Below are 25,142 nucleotides of genomic sequence, written 5' to 3'. Positions count from 1 at the left end.
CGACCATCTTGGCAGTAGACAAGTTGGCAAAGTATACCGTGACTTAAGGGTTCGCTCTCTTTTACAAGAATGCAAATAAGCACTTGAAGTAGTAATTCTATGAATCAAATGACATGTTTTCAGAAAGAGTTTTGCCTATAGTTCTGCTTGCGTGTTTGCTTAAATACATATATATGACCAATCTCTGAAACTCGCAACGGGTCAGGAATTCCAATAGTTTTCTGGTGTTCCCCTCCTCTACCCATTTTGGTTGGAGAAAAAGGATAATGATTCTTCAATAGATTGTGCTAGGTCCAATCTTGTTTCAACCTGATGTGAAGCATGCATCAATTAATTTGTTAGTTTGAAATCATTTTGTCTTTCCCTTTTCTTTTCTTCTAATTTGTTCAATTTTTTACTGGAATAAGAGATATAACTTCAGAAGTGTCAAATTATAGGTTCACTGCTCTTGCAAACATTTGTTGTGTTCAGATCTTGGTTTATTCAAGGGCAAAAGCAAGTGAAAGTAATTAAATACGAAAATATCTATAGTACTTAATGCAATTTTGGTAATCAACAACGGACAACTAAAATAAAATTTCCCACATCTATTCATTTTCTTTAGATTTTCCTAGGGTTTGGAGAGCATGGAATTTAGGAGAATCTTTAGTAACCTTAAGTCCTTAGGGTTTGGATAGGAACCAAACTCAGATTTCCCTCTTCTAGGAGGGAAAATGGGTAAAAGGGAACTCCCATCCTCTCTCTATGTTCTATAACTCCTGTTCAAACCCCGGCAATCCTCTGTTTTTTCCTCTTAGATTTATAAAGAATTTCACTTAGAATCCGAATAAAACAAGCGTGCGAGTGAAGTGGAATCGTATTTCAGAGCACAACTACATCAGTTGATTAAGTTGAAAACTACATTGTTTTCAATAACTGCTGGAGGGTCTAATTCACAAGCTCGGTACCTTTCAACACTAAAATGAATGAATGAATTAATACAATACAACAACACAAACAAAAATGGAGAAAATCGTAAAACAAAAGAAAAACAAAACTTGAACAAGGGTATGAACAAAGTCATCTACGTCTTTGGCGGGAGAAACCTGGGGATCCTACAGGCTGCGAGTTGCCTCTGAAGTTCCTGCTGGGGGAATCCATTGATCCTCTGAAAGAAGCATAAGCGGCTCTGGCTGATTCTGGTACTGAGTCGAGCGCGATTGACTCCACAAAGCACGCAGTGTTAATCCGAGTTCGCTCAAGCTCCGCTTGAAGTAGTTCAGAGCTATACTGTTGGGCCAGGGCCTAAGAATATACAAACATGCATGGAGCAAAATGAGAGATACCATCTAAACCAAATATTAAAAGATTGAACTTGTCTAATAAATGAAAGCCATAATGAATTAGGTTAAGTAGTTTTCATCAGAGAATATCACCAGACATAGATTTACAGATCTTCCGGATATTTTCATTTTTTGCAGTATTTAATGTCATAAAACTTTGTATGACTCCGTATATCTTTGTCCAAATTCTTTCAGCATATCGTAGTTAATATTGTTAGACTGTTTTTCGGATCCTGAATTTTTTGAGGGATTTGCAAAAAGGAAAGAAAAAAAGGGATAAGAAAGGGAAAAAATTGCTTCATAAAATCCCTCCATATATGCATGATCCAAACCGAGCCTAACCTAGTGACTGAAATTATTGAACAAACTAAAAACCAACATAAACACAACATCAACTTCTAGTCAACTGTTCCGAATATCCTCAGTACTTAGGAATTAGGATATATCAGAGCTATAGATTAAATCAAGGGGATCCTTACAATGAGGTCATCAGGTGATACAGTCATCCCTTGCTGCCTGTCATCTGAAAGAGCGTCCTCACTCCCACGGGTGGGCCGCCGGTGATGACTTGGAGTCTCTATAGTCTCTGTCACACTCTCGGTCGCTTTCTCCAAAAGCACCCCTTGTAAAGACTTGAGAGACTCCCTTGCATCAGATGTAAAATGTGGATTCAATATGGTCTCGAAATATTCAAGCTGCAGAAGATAAATTCCGATTGTAAGCATTTTGAGTGAGAAACCATGTAGGTTTTTCAAGAATAGCTGAAAGAAACCATAAGATAAGATCGTGTCCGGTGCTTACCCAAAAAAAAAAGATCGTGTCCGGTCATTTAACACATCTTTTAGGCAAGAAAAAATTGAAAATAACCTTTCACGGTTTCACTATTATCGAAGCATCTTAAGGAACTGTTCTGTTTTCAGAACAGATAGAAAGGCAATAAAACACACACAATAGTTCTCAAAACAGTTTACCGACTTTTTCTAAATTCTTGAGTACACTAAGAAATGGAACAGTCCCAATGCAGCCATGTCACAATATTCATTTTCCGTTTCCAAAAAGTTTTAAGACCAAAATAGACCCCCCCAAAAAAAAATGCTAACCAGGCCCTTGGCCTTCAAGTTTTTTAGTTTTTTCTTATGAAAAAAATTATTATTTCACATCCTTCCAAATGCAAGGAGGGCTAGTAAACAAAATTTCCAACTATGGTTGGCACAAGATTTCCAGCATATCATTATAAGGATACTTATTTGTTGTAACAACGAACTAAACATGTAGATAGATGCATCAAGTTAATCAAGTAATTGCTACCTTTAGTAGCTGCAGGATCTAAATACCTCCGCCAGAACAAAGTACCAAATTTAAGACAATTCAACCAAGCAAAGTGAAACACCATTATTTACCTCGAGCATGAGCTGGCAGAAACCATTTGCATCAAATGACCTAAGATCTTTGGTTTTATTTTCATGGAAGAGGCTGAGGAAAGTATCAATTAGGCCTTCCACAAGTATACCAAGCGTCTTGTCCAGTAGGGGCTTACAAGCAGCAAAAACCTGAGTCGAGGGAATTATTTCATCTCATAAGCTTAATTAAGCAACTAAACAAAGAATGGTCACCAGCTGATGGCTTAGTTGGGCTTAAATATTGGCCTTAGTAAAGAAATCATAAATGCAGTGCAACAAATGTAGGTAAAGGAAAAGACAGTAGCAAAACATGAACCACGCAATGCATGCATTCAAGTACCTCTGCATGCACAGCTACCAGAGTATGCAATAACTCTACAGCAGCATCTCGCACACCCTACAAAAGTGCAGTACCATTTTATAGGAATTGCTGAGAGATTGAATTTGAAGGAGAAAAGAACCAATAATTGATTTCTCTAATTCCTCACCTTGACCGCAGGTGCTCCCCCCCATTGAACTCCAGAATCCAGTAAATAGTTCGTGGCAGCTGTTCTGATCAAACTTGCCTAAGAAAAAGACAAGGATGCTGATTTAGAAGGGCCAATATTAGGGAGACCACAGTAAGAGAATTTGTCTTTGGTTTCATCAAACAATTGAGCGGTAGCTATGCGTGCATTCTGTAAAATAGTAACTTTCCACATCACAACCCATCCCAATTAACTTTACTCAAGGTTACTGAATAATTTTATCAACACAGAAAACAATATAAGAAAGTCTGTTGCTATTTGACTCGACGATATATACATCAAAGATATCTTGATCAGCTTATCAAGAAAACTGAAATAGACAAAACAAAAGATAGCCAGGTATTGAATTCTAACCCAACATTGCAGCCAGAGAAATAAAAATTTCACAAATGTTTGTAATCACAATGTGGAAATTGACACAGTTTACTTGCCAAAGAAGATAAAAAAGAAAGACGAAGATGTCTAAAAAGTTTGTAATCAGGTTAGGTTATTCTTCCGTTTTCATGGAAAATTGCAGTATCCCTCAGTGCACTCCCTTTATTATCCATTTCATTGGTAATCTCATTTTCTTTCCAAACTTTTCTTCTGGTCTTTCATAATTCAAGTAATCAAGCAGAGGAGCAAAAGTAATTTCTACCCCAAGAATAATTTCAGTTGTCATCAGCTTTTGCAAATTCTGTAAAAGTATAAGGCGGGAGTTTTCTTATGAGGGAGCTACCAAAACGATTCATCATGCTGCCCTTTAATGCTCAAGTATCATTTCAGTTATCGAAGTCCATGCCAAGTTCTGCAGGCTGCAACTCATGCTGACTAATGTTATTGAAGCTCTCCTCGTAGTTTTTCCTCAGTTTTTTGTGGTAACATCAATGACTTAACCTGATTAGTACCCTAGCTTCTGTTGCACAAGGATTTAATACTTGCAGCTGTAAGGAATGTCATCTAGAAGGCAGAGATTCACAACTTAAGTTTCCACCCAAATGGGAATAAGTTTAGTGTAAAGCCTATTTATAGAAGGCAATAGACAAAGAAAGAGTTCGCAGTCACATGATGTGTGAAGATGTGTAGCAATAATAATCTATTTGAACGAAATCAAATGCTTAGATATACCTTCGCAAAAGTGTACTGTTCAAGGGCCTTCTCTTCAAGCCCAGAGAAGGACATAACCAAATCTTGCATATCACTGTCCTCCTCATCCCTTCCTCTGCAGTAGAAAAGATAATATGTGGCTTGAATTGACATTCAACAATAGAATAAAATGACAAATGACATAATACCCATAACCCACAATCAAAAGACAACCTGTGTTGTACCATTAACCTCATGGAATGCCAAATATTACAACTAAATTTGTAGAACAGTGTAGGCTGTAGCCACTTGCCCATGCATGGGACAGAAAAGGAGCGAATGTCAAGTGTGCAGAGGTGGACGTGGAAGCACACATCAGTAAAATAGTCCACATACCATATTACAGCCAGATGTCTTTAATTGCTACCAGCTCATTGACACTAAAACCAAAGCTATTGACCCTCCACAGCAGCTGAAGTGCTGACTACGTACCTGGATTGTAGCCAGATATGTCTGTATTTGTAGTACAATTCACGAGAAAGTTCATCTTTGCAATATCCAATGTTGCTCAAAACCATCAAAAGCTGTTGGTGTGGATCAACAACACTTCCAGGGACAGGATCAGAATAGTTTTCTTGTAACTCGTGAGGATATCCATTTTGCAAATGCAGGTTTCCTTTACTGGATCTATTCTGGGCAAGATCGCCACCACTACGCTCCAGATGACCTAATTATTAACGTGCAGTAAATGGAAGTCACAAGTTTTTTCTTACTGTGGAAAACAGAGTCAAGACAATAATACATCCATCATACCAGCAAAATCCAGCAAACAGTTCAGAAAAGCAAGTCTAACAGATTCTTGAATTTCTTGAAGCTGCGCAAAAGTATCTTCTGTTTTTGTAGCCTCACTCCTTAAAGACTGAATCATCCTGAAAAGTACAAACTTTGAGAGTGCACTTACGGGAATCAAATTTGCGCATCCAACAAAGAGTTGAAGAGTGTATCAAACAGCTCACGTGGATCTACAAGCCACAAAGTTCTAAGTTCTGCTCAGAAATGCTGCTCTAACCAAACATTAACTTTTTGTATCAATTCCATGCTAATACAATAACCTTTGACAAATGAATACGAAGGGTGGCAGTTTAGAGCTTGTCTGCCCGCCGTCATAACTAAGAATTAGCCAAGACATTTGTACCATTTGAATCCATTGGCGGGGTTCAGATTGTTAAATTATCTAAGACTATCATTATCACTATCTAATTATTGATGAGTGATAATAAATTTTGTTACCAGAGTAGTTTGTAAACAACTGCGCCCTTTATCCCTTAATTTTGGTCCTCTATTCCAATTTGGGATGTTGCACAACATCGGTCAACTTAATATCCTACGTAATATCTTGGTGTTCTACAAGTCAGCCTAGGCTAGGCGCTAGGCAGTGCGAATAATTGGCTGGGTGGCTAGGCAGATTAGGCGGGATTACGCGCCTAGGAGGGTAGGTGATGTGATTTCAATAAGGGCTTTAGTTTTGTGGCAATATAATATAAGGGGCTTTGGTGTAGTTTTACTACGATATACATACATGTCCAGTCTACCCAGTTCTCTTACATGATCGAAAAATCTCAAAACTTGGGAGGGGGATTCAAAAAAGTAAAAAATGGAAAATCCGCCTAATGTCTTGGCGGTGCCCGCCCAATTGTTAGAACCTTGATAGGACATTACCTGTTAGATATCTTGGTTTTCCTCTTTGTATCCTCTAAAACTACAGCAGCACATTGATCTCCTTTGGCGGATTAACCAACTCCAAAGGTTAAACACTGGGCTACTTAACCTGTCATATGCTGGCAAGTTGAGCTCATTAAAGATGTGCCGTTCACTGTCCAACTATATTGGAGTATGCACTTTATTCTCCCAAAATCTGTACGCCGTCACACTGAACGATTCTGAGAAAATTTCTACAGTCTAGTACAAACACAATTCTTTACAAAATGTCTCGGAAATTACTTGTAGATCTAAGATTGCAATTCTTAACAAAACTCCTCAGAAATTATTTGTAGACCTAAGATTGTTCATTGGAATCATGCTACCATGATGTGGCTCTGGACTGCTTTGGATTCGGAGGAAGCTCTTCAACATAAGAGTTATAGCTAAGCCTTTTGTTAAACCATAGGAGATGGTGATTCCACAATCTTCGCATGATAATTGGCATCCTTTGAGCCTCTCATTGATCACCTTGGTATACAAATTGCTTCAGCTACTGGTATCCCTCTAGTTATGAATTCCACATTCTTCGCATGATAAATGCTAAGGCTTTAGTTATGATATGCAATATAGATGCATTTGGCCCTTTGTCCCAGTTCTACATCCTTCAACTCTCCGCTGCCTGCCATCCTCTAATTGGTAATCCAGTGTGTATCCCACACTGTACCCTCATGTCGACAGTACTTCCCCCAAAATCGGGGATCCAAGTAACATAGTAGGAATGACCAGGGCAATTGTACCAACGGGCCACCTCTTAAAACTAGCCTACGATCCACAAAATCATCATCAGGTTCAGTTGTGACTCCTGCGGTAGAGGACATGAAATCAAAGTACCGTCCCAAAGACATGGCCTATACTTTTGTCGGGGGCGGAGTTGGGTAGGCAGTATCTCTTGTAATCGAGAGCATGGAATTTAGGAGAATCTTTAGTAACCTTCAAGTCCTTAGGGTTTGGATAGGAACCAAACTCATGGATGTACATGTGTTTCCTTTAGAGGATGGCACGCGTAAATCCATGTCCGTGAAAATACGAGGATGACCGTCTTCCGATCCATGACACGTAGCAACTATAAGGAGTAATTTGCAGTAAGTTGGAACAAATTAAAATTTACATCTTCCGAATTTGCAAAAACAAAATGAAGCAAATAATTACGGACTAGAGTCTTTGACACCAAGATAGGCTAGCTGAGCAGCATGGGCAGTTCATTAAGCTAGCTAATCACAGGAAATAAAGGTAACAGATCTCAGGCCAAGAAAAGATCATTTACACCCGTGTGTTCAAGCGTAAAAATAGCATTGTCATCACTACTTGTTAAAGATAGACAATGAACTTCCAGCAAACTATCCACCCAACTCCATTTTGTTTTACTTTCTTTACAGAAATGGAAAAATAGGCATCATTTCTCTCCTATCTCTTTTAATGCAAAGCAGTTAACTAGGCTCTGGAGACTTACAAATTTATTTGTTCCATTGCTGAAGCCATAACTGAACGGAACACCAAGGGCAATGAAGATATTGTGTATGGGGACTTGTTCCTTTCAAGTATAGAAACTGGGACCCATGATTCCTCTTTAGATACCTCTTCCGTTGAAGCCCGCATCCATGAACAAAGCCTTAGTATGTAAATCTTTGTTATCTCAGACTGAAGCGTCCACAGTGCTGCAACTGTTGGTCACAGAAGCTAACAGTCAAAACAATTTTAGAGGACAATAAATAACAACAGGAGCGAAATATGGATACCAGCAATTGGAGGAGCTGATTCTTTTGCTTCAAAAGCTTGGCATGCTTTAGATATTTCCTTTATGGCATCTCTCATAAATGGCTGAAGAATATTTGACTCTTCAAGATCACGGAATGTGTTGTGGACCTGCAGCAGTAACAGTACAAACATTTAGATCCACTCTCATTTTCCAAATCAGTATTTGAAGATGGAAACATCATAGCTGAGAAAAAAATGCAATCGAGGCCAAACATGATCAACTAAATTAAACAGGAAACGTCATAATTGTTGCTTCTCCCTATGCATGCCAGGTTGTCACAGTCAAAACCACCAGACATCTTCAAACGTTGATGTACATAAAATAGGGATGTTTCTGGACTAAATGAAGAATGTAGAAATTTCTCTGCCACACCTCATGTATGATGTGTCATATCTGTTAAGAATTGGTTTGGGCAGAAGACTAGTTGCTTGATTGCCGCTTGTAGTAAAATCATTAAGGCTAAAGAATTGGTTTGGGCAGAAGACTAAATGAAGAATGTAGAAATTTCTCTGCCACACCTCATGTATGATGTGTCATACTGTCATATCTGTTAAGAATTGGTTTGAGCAGAAGAATAGTTGCTTGATTGCCGCTTGTAGTAAAATCATTGAGGCTAAAGCAATTTCTTATCCACCGTACTTATGTTTAACATCTAACTCCAATTCTGTCCATGTAAGAAGATACACATGTCACTTACAAGGCCTGAAATATTAACCTCAATCATCCCTGAAGAGCGAGGAAAAGCATTCATTACTACTTATGAGTGAAAATTCTTCATTACTACTTATGTGTGAAAATTCTAAGGAGGATCATGCCTGAAGTGCGAGGAAAGCATTACATACCAATTATACAGGAAAATTTTTAAGAAGGTTCATGCCTGAAGTGAGGAAAAACATTACTTGATATGAAAAATCATGTTAAGTATTTGTAACCATTGATCAGCTAAATGCATCCAAAATCGGTTAAAAAAAGAAGAAAAAAGGGAAGACAGGAAGGCATGTTAAGAAAGGAAATTTTTAAGAACAACAAATGGAAAACAAAAGCAGAAAAAGAAACAGAGAACGAGATTTTAGAAAGGAAACAAGAAAAAGCAAAATGATAACTAGCTGAATCAATCCAAAAAAAGATAGTGTAAAAAACAAAAGAAAAAAATCTTAGATTACATATAAGCCCAGATGACATATAGTTCAAAACCAAAAGATTAAGAATAATATGTCACAATCAACAATGCCCCGTCAAAATAACAGCTATAGTCAAGAGTTTCCAATAGTAGGTGACTTTACATTAACAACACGCGCAATGTACAAAACTGACAAAGTTGCCAGAGTGATTCAATTTTCTCATCTGAAGAGCAACTGGGAATCTCATAATAGACTTCCTACATAAAATTACCGAGTTCAACTCAAAGGCTGGAAACAACAGTAGCCAGATTGAAGAACACAAGGCCATAAAGAAGAGATGCTAAGCATTAGGTCACCCAGAAGATGCATTATAGATGATCGAGTATTCGGCATACCCTGTCAATCCCGGGTTTTAGAAAAGAAAAGTAAAGCAAAAAAGAAAAAAGAAAAAGAGAAATCTCTTATCCATCTTTCCCCAAAATAAAGACCCTGGCTTTAGTTGCCTGATTGGGCTGCATAAATGAATCACTATCCTTTCCATGTGAGAAGAGCCACAATCACATCAATCTGTTGATGATCATAGTATGCCAACAGGTCTCTTCTACTAGATCAACAATCAAATTAAGAGTAACAATTTTTTGGGATGCAACAACATTGATATCCCATACTTAAAGATTCAAACACTCAGACATATGCTTCTAGAGTAAATATTGTTTCAATGCTAGACAATACACCATTGGACATAGTTGAGAAGCAAAAAAAGTGTGCAAATTTGCACGTATGTGTGATCATCTATACAATGCTCTTGTTATAAACTTGCTATCCTGAAATATACACATTGATTTTTTGGATAACATTGGCATGCGCAACCAACATGCTCCAGCTGGTAAAATAAATCATTAAAATCACCAAACCTAAAGCATCTTACTAAGGTTCATTTTCAGAAGTACCATAACGAAATGGTGTTCCATAGTGCCTGTAACAATAGAGAGCATATTTACCTTTGATTCATACACGGATATAGTACTCCGTATCATTCCAGCAACTTCATCAAGAGAATGACTTGAGTACTTTCCATCTCCAACTTTTTCCTCGCTTTTATTTGCAGAATTATTAACATTGGAATCAGCAGAAACTTGGGAAGACTGAACAAGAACGATGAATACTTTTAGATGAACACAGAACAGATTAACTAAGCTAAAGCCAAAGCAAGGAAATAATTCATGCCCCATTAAACTTTGCAAGAAATTTCCAATTGTCCACATCAAGGATGAAAGAATACATTTCGCTTCTGATTTCCGGTAAATTTTCCCCAGCCACAAAGCCTGAGCAAGGCCATTTTCTTAAAGGAGAAAATGCAGATCAGTGGATTATAAAACAATTGCAAGCAGCAATTGAAAATTAAACCTCATTTTTATTAATCACTGGTAGGCATCATAGCCATATAATATGCTCTACTTGGACTTCTTTTATTTTATTTTTTATACTTCTATTACTTAGACTTCTATTATTGTTTTGATCATTTTGAACCTGTGTATTTCTGAAAGCAAGAAAAATGAAACGAATCCAATTCGCCATGATGGCATGTATTGTCCCACACCAGAAATTTGCACAGGAGATCTTATGTACATAACTAGGAGAAATCTTAGTTACTTAAAGAAGGGGGAAAAAAGTAAAAAGTACAAAGGTACATTTTACAGATGTTTGACCTCGCAGAAAAACACACAATGTTTAAGGTACATATTAGACAACATGTTTGGACCTTAGATTAATAGAATCTCCAAGATACCTTTGCAAATTTGCCGCTGGAAACAGAAAGGGCTACTCTCCAGAAGGCTGGTATATGATGGATAAGCACAGCAGTTAACCTGCGGATATACTTTCCCCTAAGAGCGTCAATTTCTGCACCATTAAAGTCTACGGGCTCTGAATATCCCAGAAGATGGCTGTTCTCTGGAGTGAGAGAATAGTCAACATCTGCCTGCTAAGAGTACACAGGAAAATCGTCACTCTTGATAGAGTACTAATCAGGTCAAATTTTATACAAGCAGAAGGTTGTCCTTTAGTTGTTGCACTTACAGTCTGATTCAAATCTTGCTGAATTTGTTTCCACTTTGCATCAGATAATGCCTTTTCACGTATCTCATTCTGCAAAAGTTCCATCCATGCTTCATGGTCTAAGGTGCATTTTTCAAGCAAACCTCGAATCCTGTGATTCTGTCAGTAGAAAAAGCAACACATCAAATTAGAACTAGTAACACCGTGGTGAACGAATCAGAAGGAAAGGGGGACGGTCCAAGTCTACTAAATGAACTCCAATGACCTGAGTCACCTTACCAGCAAGGCTACTAGCATCTTTCGAGATCAAGCAAACAGGGTAACTTACATAATTATCTATTTCATATTTAAGCTCACCTGGATATTTAAATAATGCCACACAGGATCTGAGTCAGGTTCCAGCTCTAACAAAATTCTAATGATGTTTTCAAGCTACATGAAGCATAAGATAAATATTAACTGCTGGAGTTTTGAAATTAAACCAAATAACATACATACACGTAACAATGGCAGTCAGTAATCGCCATTGAAAGTAATAGATGTGCATAGATGAGCCACATCAAAGTGGCACAGTTGTCAAGGTGTTGCCGATGCAACTCCAGAGGGATTGCCTTGGCTAGCTAAACCTCCCATCCCCCAAGAACTACATCCGAGGTGGTGATGGTAGCTATGCAATGCATAAAAGACGTCCAGGCAACAGAAATTGTCGCAAGCGGTCCACTTTTTTCATTTACAGAAACAATCTGTTCGCAAGTTAGAAAACTGAATCGAGGAAACAAACTTATAAATGACAATTGAAAATGTGGGAGAGCAAACCATATTGCCAATATGACCCACTAGACCAATAATCAGTACCATTTACACCTATCAGGTGATGCTAATTATAAGAAAAGGCATCAAACTTAAGCAGTCACTCCCATAATTTCACCTTCTTTTTCTTAAAATCGGTCAACCACTAGCCTTATGACCATCAAGCACCTTAACGGCCCACTTGTTTGAATATATCACCACAGAGGATATATAATCACATTAGACAAATAGCGAGGGACCAATAATATCACACACCCCATGGTAGTGTACATACTATATCCCATCTTTTGTGGGATACAAAATCCGATGGATATTTCATCCAGACAGTAACAATTTTAACCAAACAGTAGATATGTGTCGTCCCCTTCAATGTATAGTCCATTCTGATACTCATATCCAGCCAAAGAAACATGCTCTAAGACCAAGTTCACCCATTGATGTCAAAATGACATTGCCATAATTACCACACACACACACACACACACACACAAAAAGAAGAAGAAGAAGAAGACTGCCAAAGCCATTTTTTAGCTCGCTACGGAGTCAAAAAGTCAAAAACAGCAATGTTACTGCACGGTACTATTTTGGCACAATCTCAAAACCAGAAGATTGGATTACACCCCTCTCATTTTTTGATGAAAATCAAATGGCTTGGATGATGTGGCTGTGAATATATATACTGTATCTTGAATATACATTCTGTATCTTCTTGTAATATGCTATTTTAGGATATGTATCGTAATCAAATCATAGGGTAATCATATCGTAATCGTAATCATATCGTAGCGTAATCATAGGGTAATCATATCGTAATCAAATCTTGTAATCTTCCTTTCTTAGGCATAGCTTTACTCTATTTAAAGGTGTACTCACCTCATTGTAATTCATTCAGAAATAACATCAGTATTTTCCGTCTCTGTTTCTCTGTTTTCTATCATGGTATCAGAGCAGGTTCCGAAACTCTAACCTGCTTTCCAATCAGTCTTCTATCCTCAGATCTCTCTCCCTCTGTCAGCTACTATCGTTCCCTCTCTCTCTCTGTTTTTCAACAACCCAAATCATAAGAAATACCCACAGCAGTCGACACCCATCCCTCTCCAACCGCCGGTGACCTACCCACACTCCGACAACCTCCAGCAGCACTTGTCGGCACTGCAGTAGCTCCGGCAACCTCTGTTACAGCTCCGACGAACCAGTCTAAGGCAGATTGGTATTCTGGTATTCCTGTTTTCTTTTTTGATTGCATTTCTCTGTTAGCATCATGTCTGGCGATAAAAATCAGGCTATTAGTGTTCGTTTGACCGGTAACAACTACTCCTACTGGGCTCATGCGATGAAAAAATTTGTTATTGGTAAAGAAATGTGGGGATATGTAGACGGTTCTACGCTACCTCCTTCTGATCCAAAAGACCCAGGGTATGCCACTGCCTTGGGAAAATGGAACACAGAGAATGCACAGATTTTGACTTGGTTTCACAACTCCGTCGAACCAAGTATTGGCATGAATTTTTCGAAATATAACACAGCAAAGAAAGTTTGGGATTATCTACAAGCTCTGTATCTTGAATCAAATTTTGCTAAACGATATGAGCTTGAAATGTCCGTCCGAAATACCACCCAAAACAATAAATTGATTCAAGAATTTTATAACGAAATGACTACTTATTGGAATCAGTTAGCTCTCATGGAACCTTCAGATTTGCAGCTACTTGATAGTTATGTCAGATTTCGTGAGGAGCTACGACTTGTTCAGTTTCTCATGGCCCTTCGGCCTCAGTTTGAGCCTCTTCGCGGGGCTAGCTTGCATCGGTCTCCATTGCCCTTAGTAGATGGTGCTGTTCATGAGCTTATCGCTGAGGAAACGCGGTTCAAAGTGGCTAATCTTGCACCTCCCTCACAGTCTGTCTTTGCTACTCCATTTGCTCCATCTGGCCAATATCTGGCACATCACTCGCCCACTCCAGCATCTCATCCTATCCAAATTGCGGCCAAGCCAAGGCCTTAAATTCCTAAAGATGAGTGTAACTATTGTCATCAGAAGGGTCATTGGAAGCATCAATGCCCTAACCGTCCCAAGCCAAAGGGACGAAATGTTACTCAGTCAACTGGTCCTCATGCCCCGCATCAGTCTCGGGCACCACAACAGCATTCTCGCCCTCCTGCAACCTTGGCAGCACCGGCCTCCAGTAGTGCACCTCCAGAGTTTGATTATGAGCAATTTCAACAGTTTCAGGCTTACATGGAAGCCATTCGACGGGGTTCCCCCCAAGCTTCTGCCATGACTACCACTCACTCAGGTTTGCGTGGTTCTCCCACCTCAGGTATCCAACCCACCACTTGGATCTTTGATTCTGGCTCTTCTCATCATATGACTCCTGATATGTCTCTTCTTAGTAATTGTGTGCCACCTGCTTTTCCTATTAGTATTGCCACAGCCAATGGTTCTCTCATGCATGTTGCTTCTGTTGATTCCATTCTATCTTCTACTGCACCTTCACTATCTATTCCTAATGTCTTTTATGTTCCTCAGTTGTCTTTGAGCCTACTTTCAATCAGCCAATTATCCGACTCTGGTTTTGATGTTGTTTTCTCTTCCTCTGGTTGTGTTGTGCAAGATCGGGATTCCAAGAAGCAGATTGGGGCAGGCCGTAGAGTTGGTGATCTCTATCTTTTGGAGCACTTGCATCTCCCAATAAAACCTTCTTCCACTGCTGCGTCATCTTTTTGTTTAGATCATAAGTCATCTCCGTTTTATCTTTGGCATTCTAGATTAGGACATCTGTCTAGTGAACGTCTAAAACTTTTAGTTAAGTCAAGTCATTTGGGTCATATTTCAGTCAGTAATATTTCAGAATGCAGTGGTTGTAAGTTTGCAAAAATGTCAGCTTTACCTTTTAATAAAAGTACCTCTGTTTCTACTTCGCCTTTTCAGCTTGTTCACACTGATTTATGGAGCCCTTCTCCGGTTGCTACTAAAGGTGGTTTTGTCTATTATGTCTCTTTTGTGGATGATTTTAGTCGGTATACTTGGGTTTACTTAATGACACACAAATCTGAGTTCTTTACGATTTATAAGAATTTCCATGCCATGGTTCAAAATCAATTTTCTACATCGGTTAAAATTCTTCGGTCCGACTTGGGTGGGGAATATTCACTCTCAGAGTTTCATAAATTCCTAGATTCGCTTGGGACTATCCACCAATCGTCTTGCACTGACACTCCTGCCCAAAATGGTAGAGCTGAAAGAAAACATCGACACCTTCTTAATACTGCTCGGTCTCTACTCCTATCTTCCTCCGTCCCGTCCTGTTACAGGGGAGAAGCTGTTCTCACTGCAGCCTATCTCCTGAATCGGATGCCCACCCCTCTTCTCTCTGGTAGCTCTCCTTATGAGCGGCTTTATGGTCAAGTTCCTAATTACTCTCTTCTTCGAGTGTTTGGTTCTACCTGTTTTGTTCTCCTCCCCAAGAAAGACCGCACTAAACTCAGCACCCGCTTTGTCTTAGGTGTTTTTTTAGGGTATGGCATTAATCAAAAAGGGTATCGGTGTTATGATCCTGTGACCAAAAAGCTTTATGTTTCAAGGCCCGTTGTCTTCTTAGAACGTCTTCCCTATTTTACTCTTCCACCTCGCACTGCTCCAGTAGCCAAAGAAGACTTGATCCATATTGACCCATTTTCTATGGATATGGATGTGCCTCCCGAAGAGTAAACCTCCACTCTTCAGGTATTTGATATTTCTACATCCCCCTCAGCATCACCTCGTCATGCTCCGATCACCCAGGTTTACACCCGTCGTCCAACTTCTACAGCTGCTCCCCAATCTGCCTCTGCAGATCCTGATCTGCCTGCCCGCCGGTATCCCGTCTGCGACAATCGTCAACCACCAGTAAAATATGGCTTTACTAATACCTGTTTCTCATCCTCTTATCAATCATTCCTTTCCCGCATTCACACTTATTTTGAGCCTAGGTCCTATAAAGAAGCTTGCAATGATGCCAATTGGATGGATGCCATGCAAGCTGAACTTACTGCTCTTGCTCACAATCAGACTTGGGAGTTGGTTTCACTTCCGGATGGTAAGAATCTAATCGGTTGCAAATGGGTCTGCAAGGTTAAGGCTCCATTCCAGAATACCTTCTTAAAAAATAAGTACTTATTTCACATTTTCAAACTCAAAAACAATGTAAATGAAAAATAATTTTTTGATTTTTTTTGCACCGTATTAAAGATCTCATCGAGATCTTTCAAACAAGATCCATATTGCATATTTTTAGATTTTATTAAACCCTTTATTTTTGAGTTTGAAATTGCCTTCTTAAAAAATAAGTACTTATTATCCGTTCTGGAACGGGGCCTAAGACTCATTCTGATGGTTCTTTAGAATGGTATAAAGCCCGCTTAGTTGCTAAAGGGTTTTCTCAGGAGTATGGGATTGATTATGAGGAAACTTTTGCCCCCGTTGCCAAAATGTCCACTGTTCGCACCTTGATCTCAGTGGCCGCAGTGCACCAGTGGCCTCTTTCTCAGTTGGATGTAAAGAATGTTTTTCTCAAAGGCAATCTCTCTGAAGAGGTTTATATGCGGCCTCCTCCTGGCTTCTCTCATCCTTCCGATATGGTTTGTCGCTTGCATCATACTCTTTATGGCTTGAAACAGTCCCCTCGCGCTTGGTATTCACGCTCCCAGGATGTTGTTCTTCAAATTGGCTTCACGCCCAGCATGCATGACTCTGCTCTATTTCTCCGTCGCACCTCTCATGTCCTGGTACTTCTCTTACTTTATGTTGATGACATGATCATCACTGGTTCTGATTCTACTGCTATTGCTGAAGTCAAAAGTCATCTCTTCCGTGAGTTCGAAATGAAAGACTTGGGCCCGCTACGTTATTTCCTTGGTATTGAAGTTGCTTCCTCTCCTCAGGGGTATCTTTTGGGACAGTCCAAGTATGTTACTGATATTCTACACCGTGCTCATCTCACGGAACGAGGACTGCTGATACTCCCCTTGAACTCCATGCCAAGATCTCTGCCTCTGATGGTGTCCCCCTTGAGGATCCTACGGAATATCGCGAATTGGTGGGTTGCTTAGTTTATCTTACTGTTACTCAGCCAGATATTTCTTATGCAGTTCACATTGTTAGTCAGTTTGTCTCTGCTCCCCGGACTACGCATTGGGCTGCCCTCTTACGTATTCTCCGTTATCTTCGTGGTACCCTTCATCAGTGCCTTCTAATTTCTTCTACATCAAGCTTAACCCTCCATGCTTATGCTGATGCTGACTGGACAGGTGATGTCAATGACAGCAAATCTACCTCTGGCCTCTGTGTTTTTCTAGACGATTCTCTTATCTCCTGGAAAAACAAAAAGCAATCTGTTGTTGCTCGCTCCATCGCAGAAGCTGAATATCGTGCCATGGCCCATGCTACCTCTGAAATCATCTGGCTTCACTGGCTTATTTCCGATATGGGGGTCTCTGTTACTACTCCTACACCTCTTTACTGCAACAATAAGAGTGCTATTCAGCTTGCCCACAACTCGGTCTTCCATGAGCGCACGAAGCACATTGAGATTGATTGTCATTTCATACGTCAGCATCTTCAGTCTGACACCATTGCTTTACCCTTCGTCTCCTCCACATTGCAGCTGGCTGATTTCTTCACGAAGACCCATACCGCTGCTCGTTTCCGCTTTCTCCTTGACAAACTCTCGATGCTCTCTGCCCTTGCACCTTGAGTTTGAGGGGGGGTGTGAATATATATTCTGTATCTTGAATATATATTCTGTATCTTCTTGTAATATGCTATTTTAGGACATGTATCGTAATCAAATCATAGCATAATCATAGGGTAATCATATCGTAATTGAAATCATATCATAGCGTAATCATAGGGTAATCATATCGTAATCAAATCTTGTAATCTTCCTTTCTTAGGCATAGCTTTACTCTATTTAAAGGTGTACTCACCTCATTGTAATTCATTCAAAAATAACATCAGTATTTTCCGTCTCTATTTCTCTGTTTTCTATCAGTGGCAAGTTTAGCAATTGCTAAATTGGCAAAGAAAATGGCATCGTCAAAGTTTGGCATTGAATTTGGCAAAAGTGTGGAGAGGGTTTCGCCACTCTTGAAGGCAAAATTTTGGCTTTGGCATGGAATTTGGCACAAGGGTGGACTCGTTCTAAGTTCATATTATAGCCCCTTTCATACCTTTCAACATGTTGCCTTGACTGAATATGTTAAATGTGCTCTAAGGCAAAGGGAAAAAAATCGAAAGAGGAGAGAGGAGTCCCTTGGGGCCAGGCTTGTGAGTCAACTGTCAAATGGTCCCACCATGAAGGCACCCAAACCTAATATGGTGAAACCATCATTTTGGGTACAAATGGACTTTAATCCCATCATAGGAAGGGTTGTTTGGGGTGAATGCAAACAACACATTTTGTGTTTGAAAAGCCACATTTGTAATAGTCCGAAATCACGTTACCACAGTTGTGCATATGGTTCAAACTATGGCCAATGGAACTCGGGGGCAAAAAAGGATTTGATTAATCGCAGAGAAAATGTAGCTGCAACAGACAACATATCTCTTCCATTCATTTATGAAAATGGGGAGGGGAAGGAGAGGGGGAACTGGCACTTGGTCACTGGTCAGGGTTAGGTAAGTTCTCTTCATGGTACAGTATCATTATTTACATCTTCTACGGCATCAACTAGAAACAAAGACACAAACACCAAACCATGGGATTGCTCAAAATAGCTGTTAGATCAAACTCGCATTGTTTTGAAAGAAAAATTAAGCAGCAAGCACATTCTTATGTTGTATTTATTTGATAGGGAAAGCAAACAAATCAATACGTTTGATATCCTTTCGGCATGATAGGACAATACTTAACAAAGCAAACAAATCAATACGTTCGATAACATGTAGGTGTAAGAAGAACATACATTTCTAAACTCTATATTTGGATCTTCCAAGGATTTGTAAAGCATGCCTTTAAACTCGTACATAATTTTTTCAACCTCCTCAAGAACACGTTTCAGAATACCCACCTGAAAAAGGAGTTATAGCATAAGTACACATTTGTTGGGGCAGGAAAAAGGAGAACATAATCAAACTAGAAAACTTTAACCTACTAATCACATTAAGCAATGAAACATGACAAAAACAAACATGCTACAAAATGAATAAAAGCAAAACCCGTCAATTTTTCATAACAAAAATGCATAATCCAGGATAAATGCCTCCAAACTATTGTCGGAGTATCATAAACCACTACGAGCTCAGGTAAGAATATGCACCAACACTAGATCATCCTCATAAAATGGTTGCTCATTGCGTTACCTTGATGGTAACTAGTTTCAAAGCTAAAAAGGCCTAATAGAGATACCTAACAAATATTAACAAGAACGCTAGTGTGGTAACCAAGAAATTATTTGAGGCTAATCACAAATCATTATAGTGTCCTATTGGAGTATTATTAAAATGATCCTCAAAAATGTAGTGGAAAAGCAACACATCATCATCACAAATTGGTAGCTCGTTGCATGAACCATTACCTGCCTGAGGAATTCCTACCAGCAGACTTTCTAAATCGAAGCAAAGTGACCAGAACAAGTTAGAAGAATTTTAAGTGACGGGTTAGCCAAATGCTGCATACACCTTTTCAACCATGCTCTTCCATTTAGAAACAACAGGTATAGATTTCAATCTAAACAAATGTGCATATGGCAAGAAGACAACCCAGCTACAAACGCATGCATGGTGTGCCTAAAATCAAAAGTGGATATGATCTTTGTCAACCAAACATTATTAAGTGAGCTAGATTTTTATGTACATGGGATGGCAGCACGATTGACTTGGCTTTCCTGTACTCCCTAACTGCCAAATCATATTCACCCTTGCTAATGCTCCCACGGATTGAACTAGGCAAATTGAATAGTGTGCGGAACCTCTGAAGCATTCCTTGAACAGACCTGATCTTCTCAGCTTGAGCCTACATAAAATAATTTTAAAATTAATAAATTTTATCCCAACCTTATTACACCTACAAGAAAGAACTCCAGATACATTGCAAATCTCAAACCTACTAACCTGTCTCTCAAATAAAGGACTAAAAGCACGATTAGCCTGTGAACTGACTCCTTGAATACAATTAAATAAGTGAGAGGTTCCCGAACCTTCAGGGTCTTCTTCAATCCGCTTCAATTTTGACTCAATGTCTGTACAATAATCAACCAAGGATCCTCATTTTACCACCCAAAAAATAAAATTTTATAAGCGTGAGAAGAAGAAGGAAAAGGGAAACAGGGACGGAGAGATCCTAAATAGCAAGATTGACGCGGAAGGCACTAGCTAACAAGCCATCACAAAAGATAATGTCACTTCCCTCGTCTTATGAGATGGTAGCTTACCATCAATAGTAGTTTTGCAAGAGACAAAGCAGTCAAAATTTTCTTTGACCAACTGTTTTTTCTGTTGCGTCCGTCCTTTAAGATCAGTTTTTAAAGCAAGACCACCAGCCTCCAAGTCCGCTCCGCTTGTTTCTTGGTGTATACGAGAAAGGAACAATTTTGCATCAAAACTTTCAGAAAAATACAGCAACTTCTCTGCAAGTATTCATGTTTAAAATGTTGTCAGTAAAACAAGCACCCAAGAATTACCTCCACTGGTAGTGCTACAAATTCCCAAGTCAGAAATCCTAATATCTCACCAACAAGGATGCCAACAATATCCATATACAGCAGTCACATATCATGTAAGTTCACAGAAAAACATTTAAGCAATAATGTTAATGGAAGAATATGCCAACCAAAGACCAAGCCAGACAGCCTCCCTCCACTCCAACCAGAACAAAAGAATGGAATAAAAGAATAACAGCAACAACAGGAAGAATCAACCACAGTGCTTATCTTACAGTCACACATCTAAAAAACAGTATATAACAACTAGCAACCAGTAACCTAATCAGAATGGAGTTTCAAATATCCTAAAAACCAATCATCCACAACTACAGGATAAACACCAATCTTCTAATAGTTTCAGAAATAAAGCAGGAACCTCCAACAAGTGTGCTCAAGAGACCAATCCATCATAAAAACCATGGGGTCCATCATGGCAGGCTGGCAGTCGATAAGCCACCCACCCGTCTTAGATCATTCCCACAGCAATATCTAGTTTGATTGTGGCCACAAATCAAACACGATTACTTGTCGTCTCTGGATCATATCTATGGTAATAAGAATGTTACCATGAGCTACAGTCCTCCGAAAAATAAAGAAAACAAACCCACCTGGGGGAAGCTGCCAAATCTATTCACACACATCTAATCTTCAAGTAGTAGATAAGTGAAAACGAAAATAATCCTGCCCATGAGCAATATTGATAGAAAATTTGCCCCACCCCAAAATCAATGTTCACTAGTATTGGGAAAAAGGAATTAACATGTAGACAAGGGAGTTTAAAACTTGATTAAGAAAGCTTGACTATGAATCAGACTGGTCAATAAACAAAGAGAGAATCATACCGCGAATGTTCGAATCTAGATAATCTTTGTCGGACTTCGCAGGAGAGCTTTCTGAATACTCAGTAATCAACTTTAGCGTCTTATTGTCAATTATTCTGTCACATGATAACTTTATTTCAGCATAAATGGCAAGAAGATAATTTTAAAATATACAAACAAGCCTAGTGATGGTTATTAACTTCAGTGGCCAGTCTGATATAGTAAAATAACTCTTCCACAGTTAAAGCCTTTTTTTTTTAATCGGCAAAGTAACATTATATTAAGAAAACTTGATAAAGGGTACATCAAGTTGGGACTTGGGGGTAGGGGAGGGGAATACAACCAAAGGTTGGATGGAAAATAACACCAATTGGAAACAAAGCCCAAAGCACTTTCATGGCATTAAGTACAAAGCCGTGTACCATGAAAGAAATTGAAATCTTTTAGCATAAAAGGAGAAATATAAACACGAATTTCAAGAAAACAAATTTAATACCCATACTTTTCAACGACCAAATCATTACATGAACATTGGGGTCCCCAGTACACCCAATCATCGGATTACCGGCTTTAGTAAGGAAACTATCAAAGTTTTTTTCAAGTTTTAATCAATACATAAACTAACTATAAAATAAGTAACTTCAAAAAGACAATATTAATCCCTGAAACAGTCAACGAGCCGTTTGTAAGATACTAAGATCAACATGGTGAACAATAAGAAGACCAGTTGACCCAGGTTACTTGATTACTATGGAACGAGTAACATGCAAAATAGATTGAAGAAGCTCACCCGAGTCCTAGTGGATCTACACATTCCAAACCACGTGGAAAGGACTGTAAACTGTTAAGACCCGGTCTAGCCGTTGCTGGCTTCTGCTCAATTTTTGGAGCAACTGCAACTGTTCTGGTCTCCCGCATCTCACGAACCCTACGAGCAAGCTACCACAATAATACAACCTTAAGGTAATGTTGTCTGGAAATTTTGCGTCAAAATGTAAGAGAACATATAAAAATTCAAGAAAAATTAGTCCCAGATACTTAGACTGCATTCCACCAATTAAATATCTATAATTCAAGTCTCCCCAAGTTTCTTATCAAAAAATATGAAAATAATGCTGACTGGCACAATAAGGTTCATGTAATCTTCCAAAGACGAAATAGTTCTAAATTAAAGACACGTAGTTTTTTACATATTTCAAACCCATTATTTGCCCAGCAATCAATGACCTTTGATATCAAAACATGGTCATGCAGTCATAAACAACTCAAAACAAAATTAGTAAAAACAAAAAAAACAAAAAACAAAAAAAAACAACCAAAGTAAAGAGATATCTCTGCTATTCACACTCTATGAGAATTGTAAGATTAATTCCACCATGACTGGAATGCCTATAAGTCTATAAATTGGTGTACCACCCTTTAATTAATCGTGTCTTCTACTCTTAAATTTTGTTCCCTTATCTGAATTTTTTCTATTAAAATGGTGACAAGCACGGTCAAAAGACATGTCTAGACAAATTATAGGAAATCTACCCAGACTAAGCTCCATTTTCAAGGACATATCTATTGTTAGATCAACATAACATAGTTATGACACCAGGAATTTTCCTCGCCTAAAAAGGTTCTCCACAAGAACTACTTAAAAGCAAGGGCCAGGGCGTCGTCAACCTCCACGACGATGTACACTTGGCATTCTCTTCCCACCACTCATGCTGAGGAAAACCCATAGACCGATATACGCATCCAGCCGGCTCCATAATAGAACTAGACATAACTTGGTGAACCCCTCGATTATGCCATGTCCTTAAGCTCCCCAGCAACCTCATGAAGCAATAAAAATTAACAAATTATTCTCTCAATACTACATGATAGGAGTAAACTTGAAAATGCTTCCACAGCTCAGCTACATAATATACTCAAAACCACTTCACATCATAACAAACTCAAAGACTTGCTCTTGCTCTTGCTCTTGAATTAATAAACTCAGTGGCTGCCAAGTCTTTGCATTTGTTGGGTTCCATTGCATCATTGAATGAACGTTGTCATCACAGGCAGCTAAAATGGACCTTCATGGTCACATCTTTGATATGCTAATCCCTGACATCTTAAGGTAAAGCAATATGCAACATAGTCAGTGCATTCCAACTCTTTATCATATAGACACTAAAACAGGAATTGGTAGTTTTTCTAGCATCTAATTCTAATAAAAGTCCTCCGTAATTGAACTATCACATACCATTATTGCACGTTGGGGATTTTACTGTTGCTAACTTGAATGAAGTATCACGCAATAACTTCAGCCTCGGGAAGAAATGTGCTGGAATATATGGCAAAAGTAAGTAAAAAAATTTGATATTTATTGTAATGTGTGAAACGTGTATAGAGTTTGAAGAGTTAAACTCTTAAATTTGGCAATATTTGCGCATAAACTTCACTTGTTGAGCGGTTGTTAGTATGGCTATGTGATATAAGACTTCCTCAAATTGATATGAATTGAGTCATCCTGACAGAGCCCAATTTACACTCCCAGACACCGCAAAATCCCATCAATAACGAAAAGATAGCAAGTGATTGCAAAAAATTCAACTTCTGGCTCACGTTCGTAAGTAGGAGATGCATGTAAACCTATATACGTACCTCGGCCTCGTCAACTCGCTTCCAGCTATCAGGCTCTCCGCCATCCCAGTCACCATCATCCTCCTTCCCAGCCCTCCTCCCACCACTCCCAGCCCGATTCCGCGACTCGGAACCCCGATCCTTGGACGATTCCTCATCTCCCGACGAAATACTCAGCATCTCGACCTCCGAATCATCATCATCATCCATCGAACCGCGCCGCTGCTGAGCCCTCTGTGGAGGTCGGGCGTTCGTGTTATGGTTCTTTGGCGGTGCTGAAACCCTCTGATTTGTCGCCCGTTGTGGCGGTGGCTGCACGAAGTTGGAAACCGGCCTCGATGGCTTCGAGGATGGTTGTTGATAATTCACATCTCGCTGAGATTGCTCCTGCAGTGCCATCTGAAGGAGCTCATCTTCGTCTAGGTCGCCACTGTCGCTTGACATTTCTTGATTTTGATTGATATATATGTAGCCGGACGTACAACTTCTAAAGAAGACACCTCAGAGATTGGAAGAGAAAACTTTCGTCAACACCTGCACAAGAAACACCAAATATGGCCTAAAAAGTAATGCATCCATCAATGAAATAAATAGGAGGGTATGGAAGTTGCAGAGTATTAAGAGGGGGATGGGGTATCATCAGATGGGGGTTGAAGTTGGGGGCTATGGGTCGAAAATACCAGATCATTGCAGGTATATGGTTTTGGCCCTTTTGGGAGTCCTACGGCGGGGTTTAGAATTAAGATGAGGATAAAACACCATATCGGTGCTAGGCTGTAATGTATCCAACACGTAGTTGCAGGAAACGCATCATCAGCCAAAGCTTCTAGCTGGGAAACGCGTTCCAATCATGACGGGAACACGTACCCAACCTAGACGGGGACTTACCCCCAAATTCGAAACCAAACCGGATCGATCGGAGTGATTCACGTAAACAAAAGGCGAATGGAATACATACAGGTTGTTCTCCGGCGATGGCTACCTCCGGCGGCGTCGATTTATCGATTTACCCATCTCTCTCTATCTTCACTCGACAGGAATGGTGGAGGAATTGGAGGGAAACAGGAGAGATCGATTTGTGAAGGGGGAGAGCTGGACGGTGCCGCGGTGTTCTTCTCTCTCTATGTTTCGTCGTCGTCGTCTCTCTCTGTGTTTCTCTGTTCGACTGTTTCTCTCTCTAGTGTTTGAGAGTTTTTTTTTTTT

At 39.4% G+C, this 25,142-nt stretch overlaps 1 protein-coding gene across 5 annotated transcripts; it reads right to left on the bottom strand.

Annotated features, from left to right (window-relative positions):
* Window positions 1-827: 827 nt before the first annotated feature.
* On the bottom strand, window positions 828-25,142 carry LOC131304629 (exocyst complex component SEC5A-like). Of its 5 annotated transcripts, none has more exons than XM_058331950.1 (22): window positions 24,898-25,142; window positions 23,961-24,473; window positions 22,114-22,262; window positions 21,345-21,439; window positions 20,233-20,427; window positions 19,913-20,040; window positions 19,656-19,814; window positions 18,766-18,870; window positions 11,368-11,442; window positions 11,032-11,169; window positions 10,742-10,936; window positions 9,954-10,097; window positions 7,812-7,938; window positions 7,526-7,736; window positions 5,128-5,243; window positions 4,807-5,041; window positions 4,357-4,450; window positions 3,211-3,288; window positions 3,063-3,119; window positions 2,723-2,872; window positions 1,802-2,017; window positions 828-1,284 (listed from the first exon to the last, which is right to left on the bottom strand). In XM_058331950.1, exons 2-22 carry the CDS (start codon window positions 24,381-24,383, stop codon window positions 1,060-1,062), a joined length of 3,315 nt encoding a protein of 1,104 aa, XP_058187933.1. In that variant the 5' UTR covers window positions 24,384-24,473; window positions 24,898-25,142; the 3' UTR covers window positions 828-1,059. The 5 variants fall into 5 exon arrangements, with proteins under 5 accessions (XP_058187933.1, XP_058187935.1, XP_058187934.1 ...); XM_058331952.1 differs by having other exon boundaries at window positions 10,742-10,933; XM_058331951.1 differs by lacking the exon at window positions 24,898-25,142 and adding an exon at window positions 24,620-24,812.

Source organism: Rhododendron vialii, chromosome 10a (assembly GCF_030253575.1).
Source record: "Rhododendron vialii isolate Sample 1 chromosome 10a, ASM3025357v1".
NCBI lineage: Eukaryota > Viridiplantae > Streptophyta > Magnoliopsida > Ericales > Ericaceae > Rhododendron > Rhododendron vialii.
Note: the sequence above shows the minus strand (reverse complement) of the source record. Positions and strands in the feature narration are given on the sequence as shown.

Excerpts from the sequence above, each read along its gene's own strand:
- LOC131304629 (XM_058331950.1), bottom strand. The coding sequence starts at position 24,383 with ATGTCAAGCGACAGTGGCGACCTAGACGAAGATGAGCTCCTTCAGATG. Across the intron at positions 7,939-9,953 it reads TATCCGTGTATGAATCAAAG|GTCCACAACACATTCCGTGA; the intron begins GTAAATATGCTC and ends TTACTGCTGCAG. Across the intron at positions 7,737-7,811 it reads ATCAGCTCCTCCAATTGCTG|TTGCAGCACTGTGGACGCTT; the intron begins GTATCCATATTT and ends TGTGACCAACAG.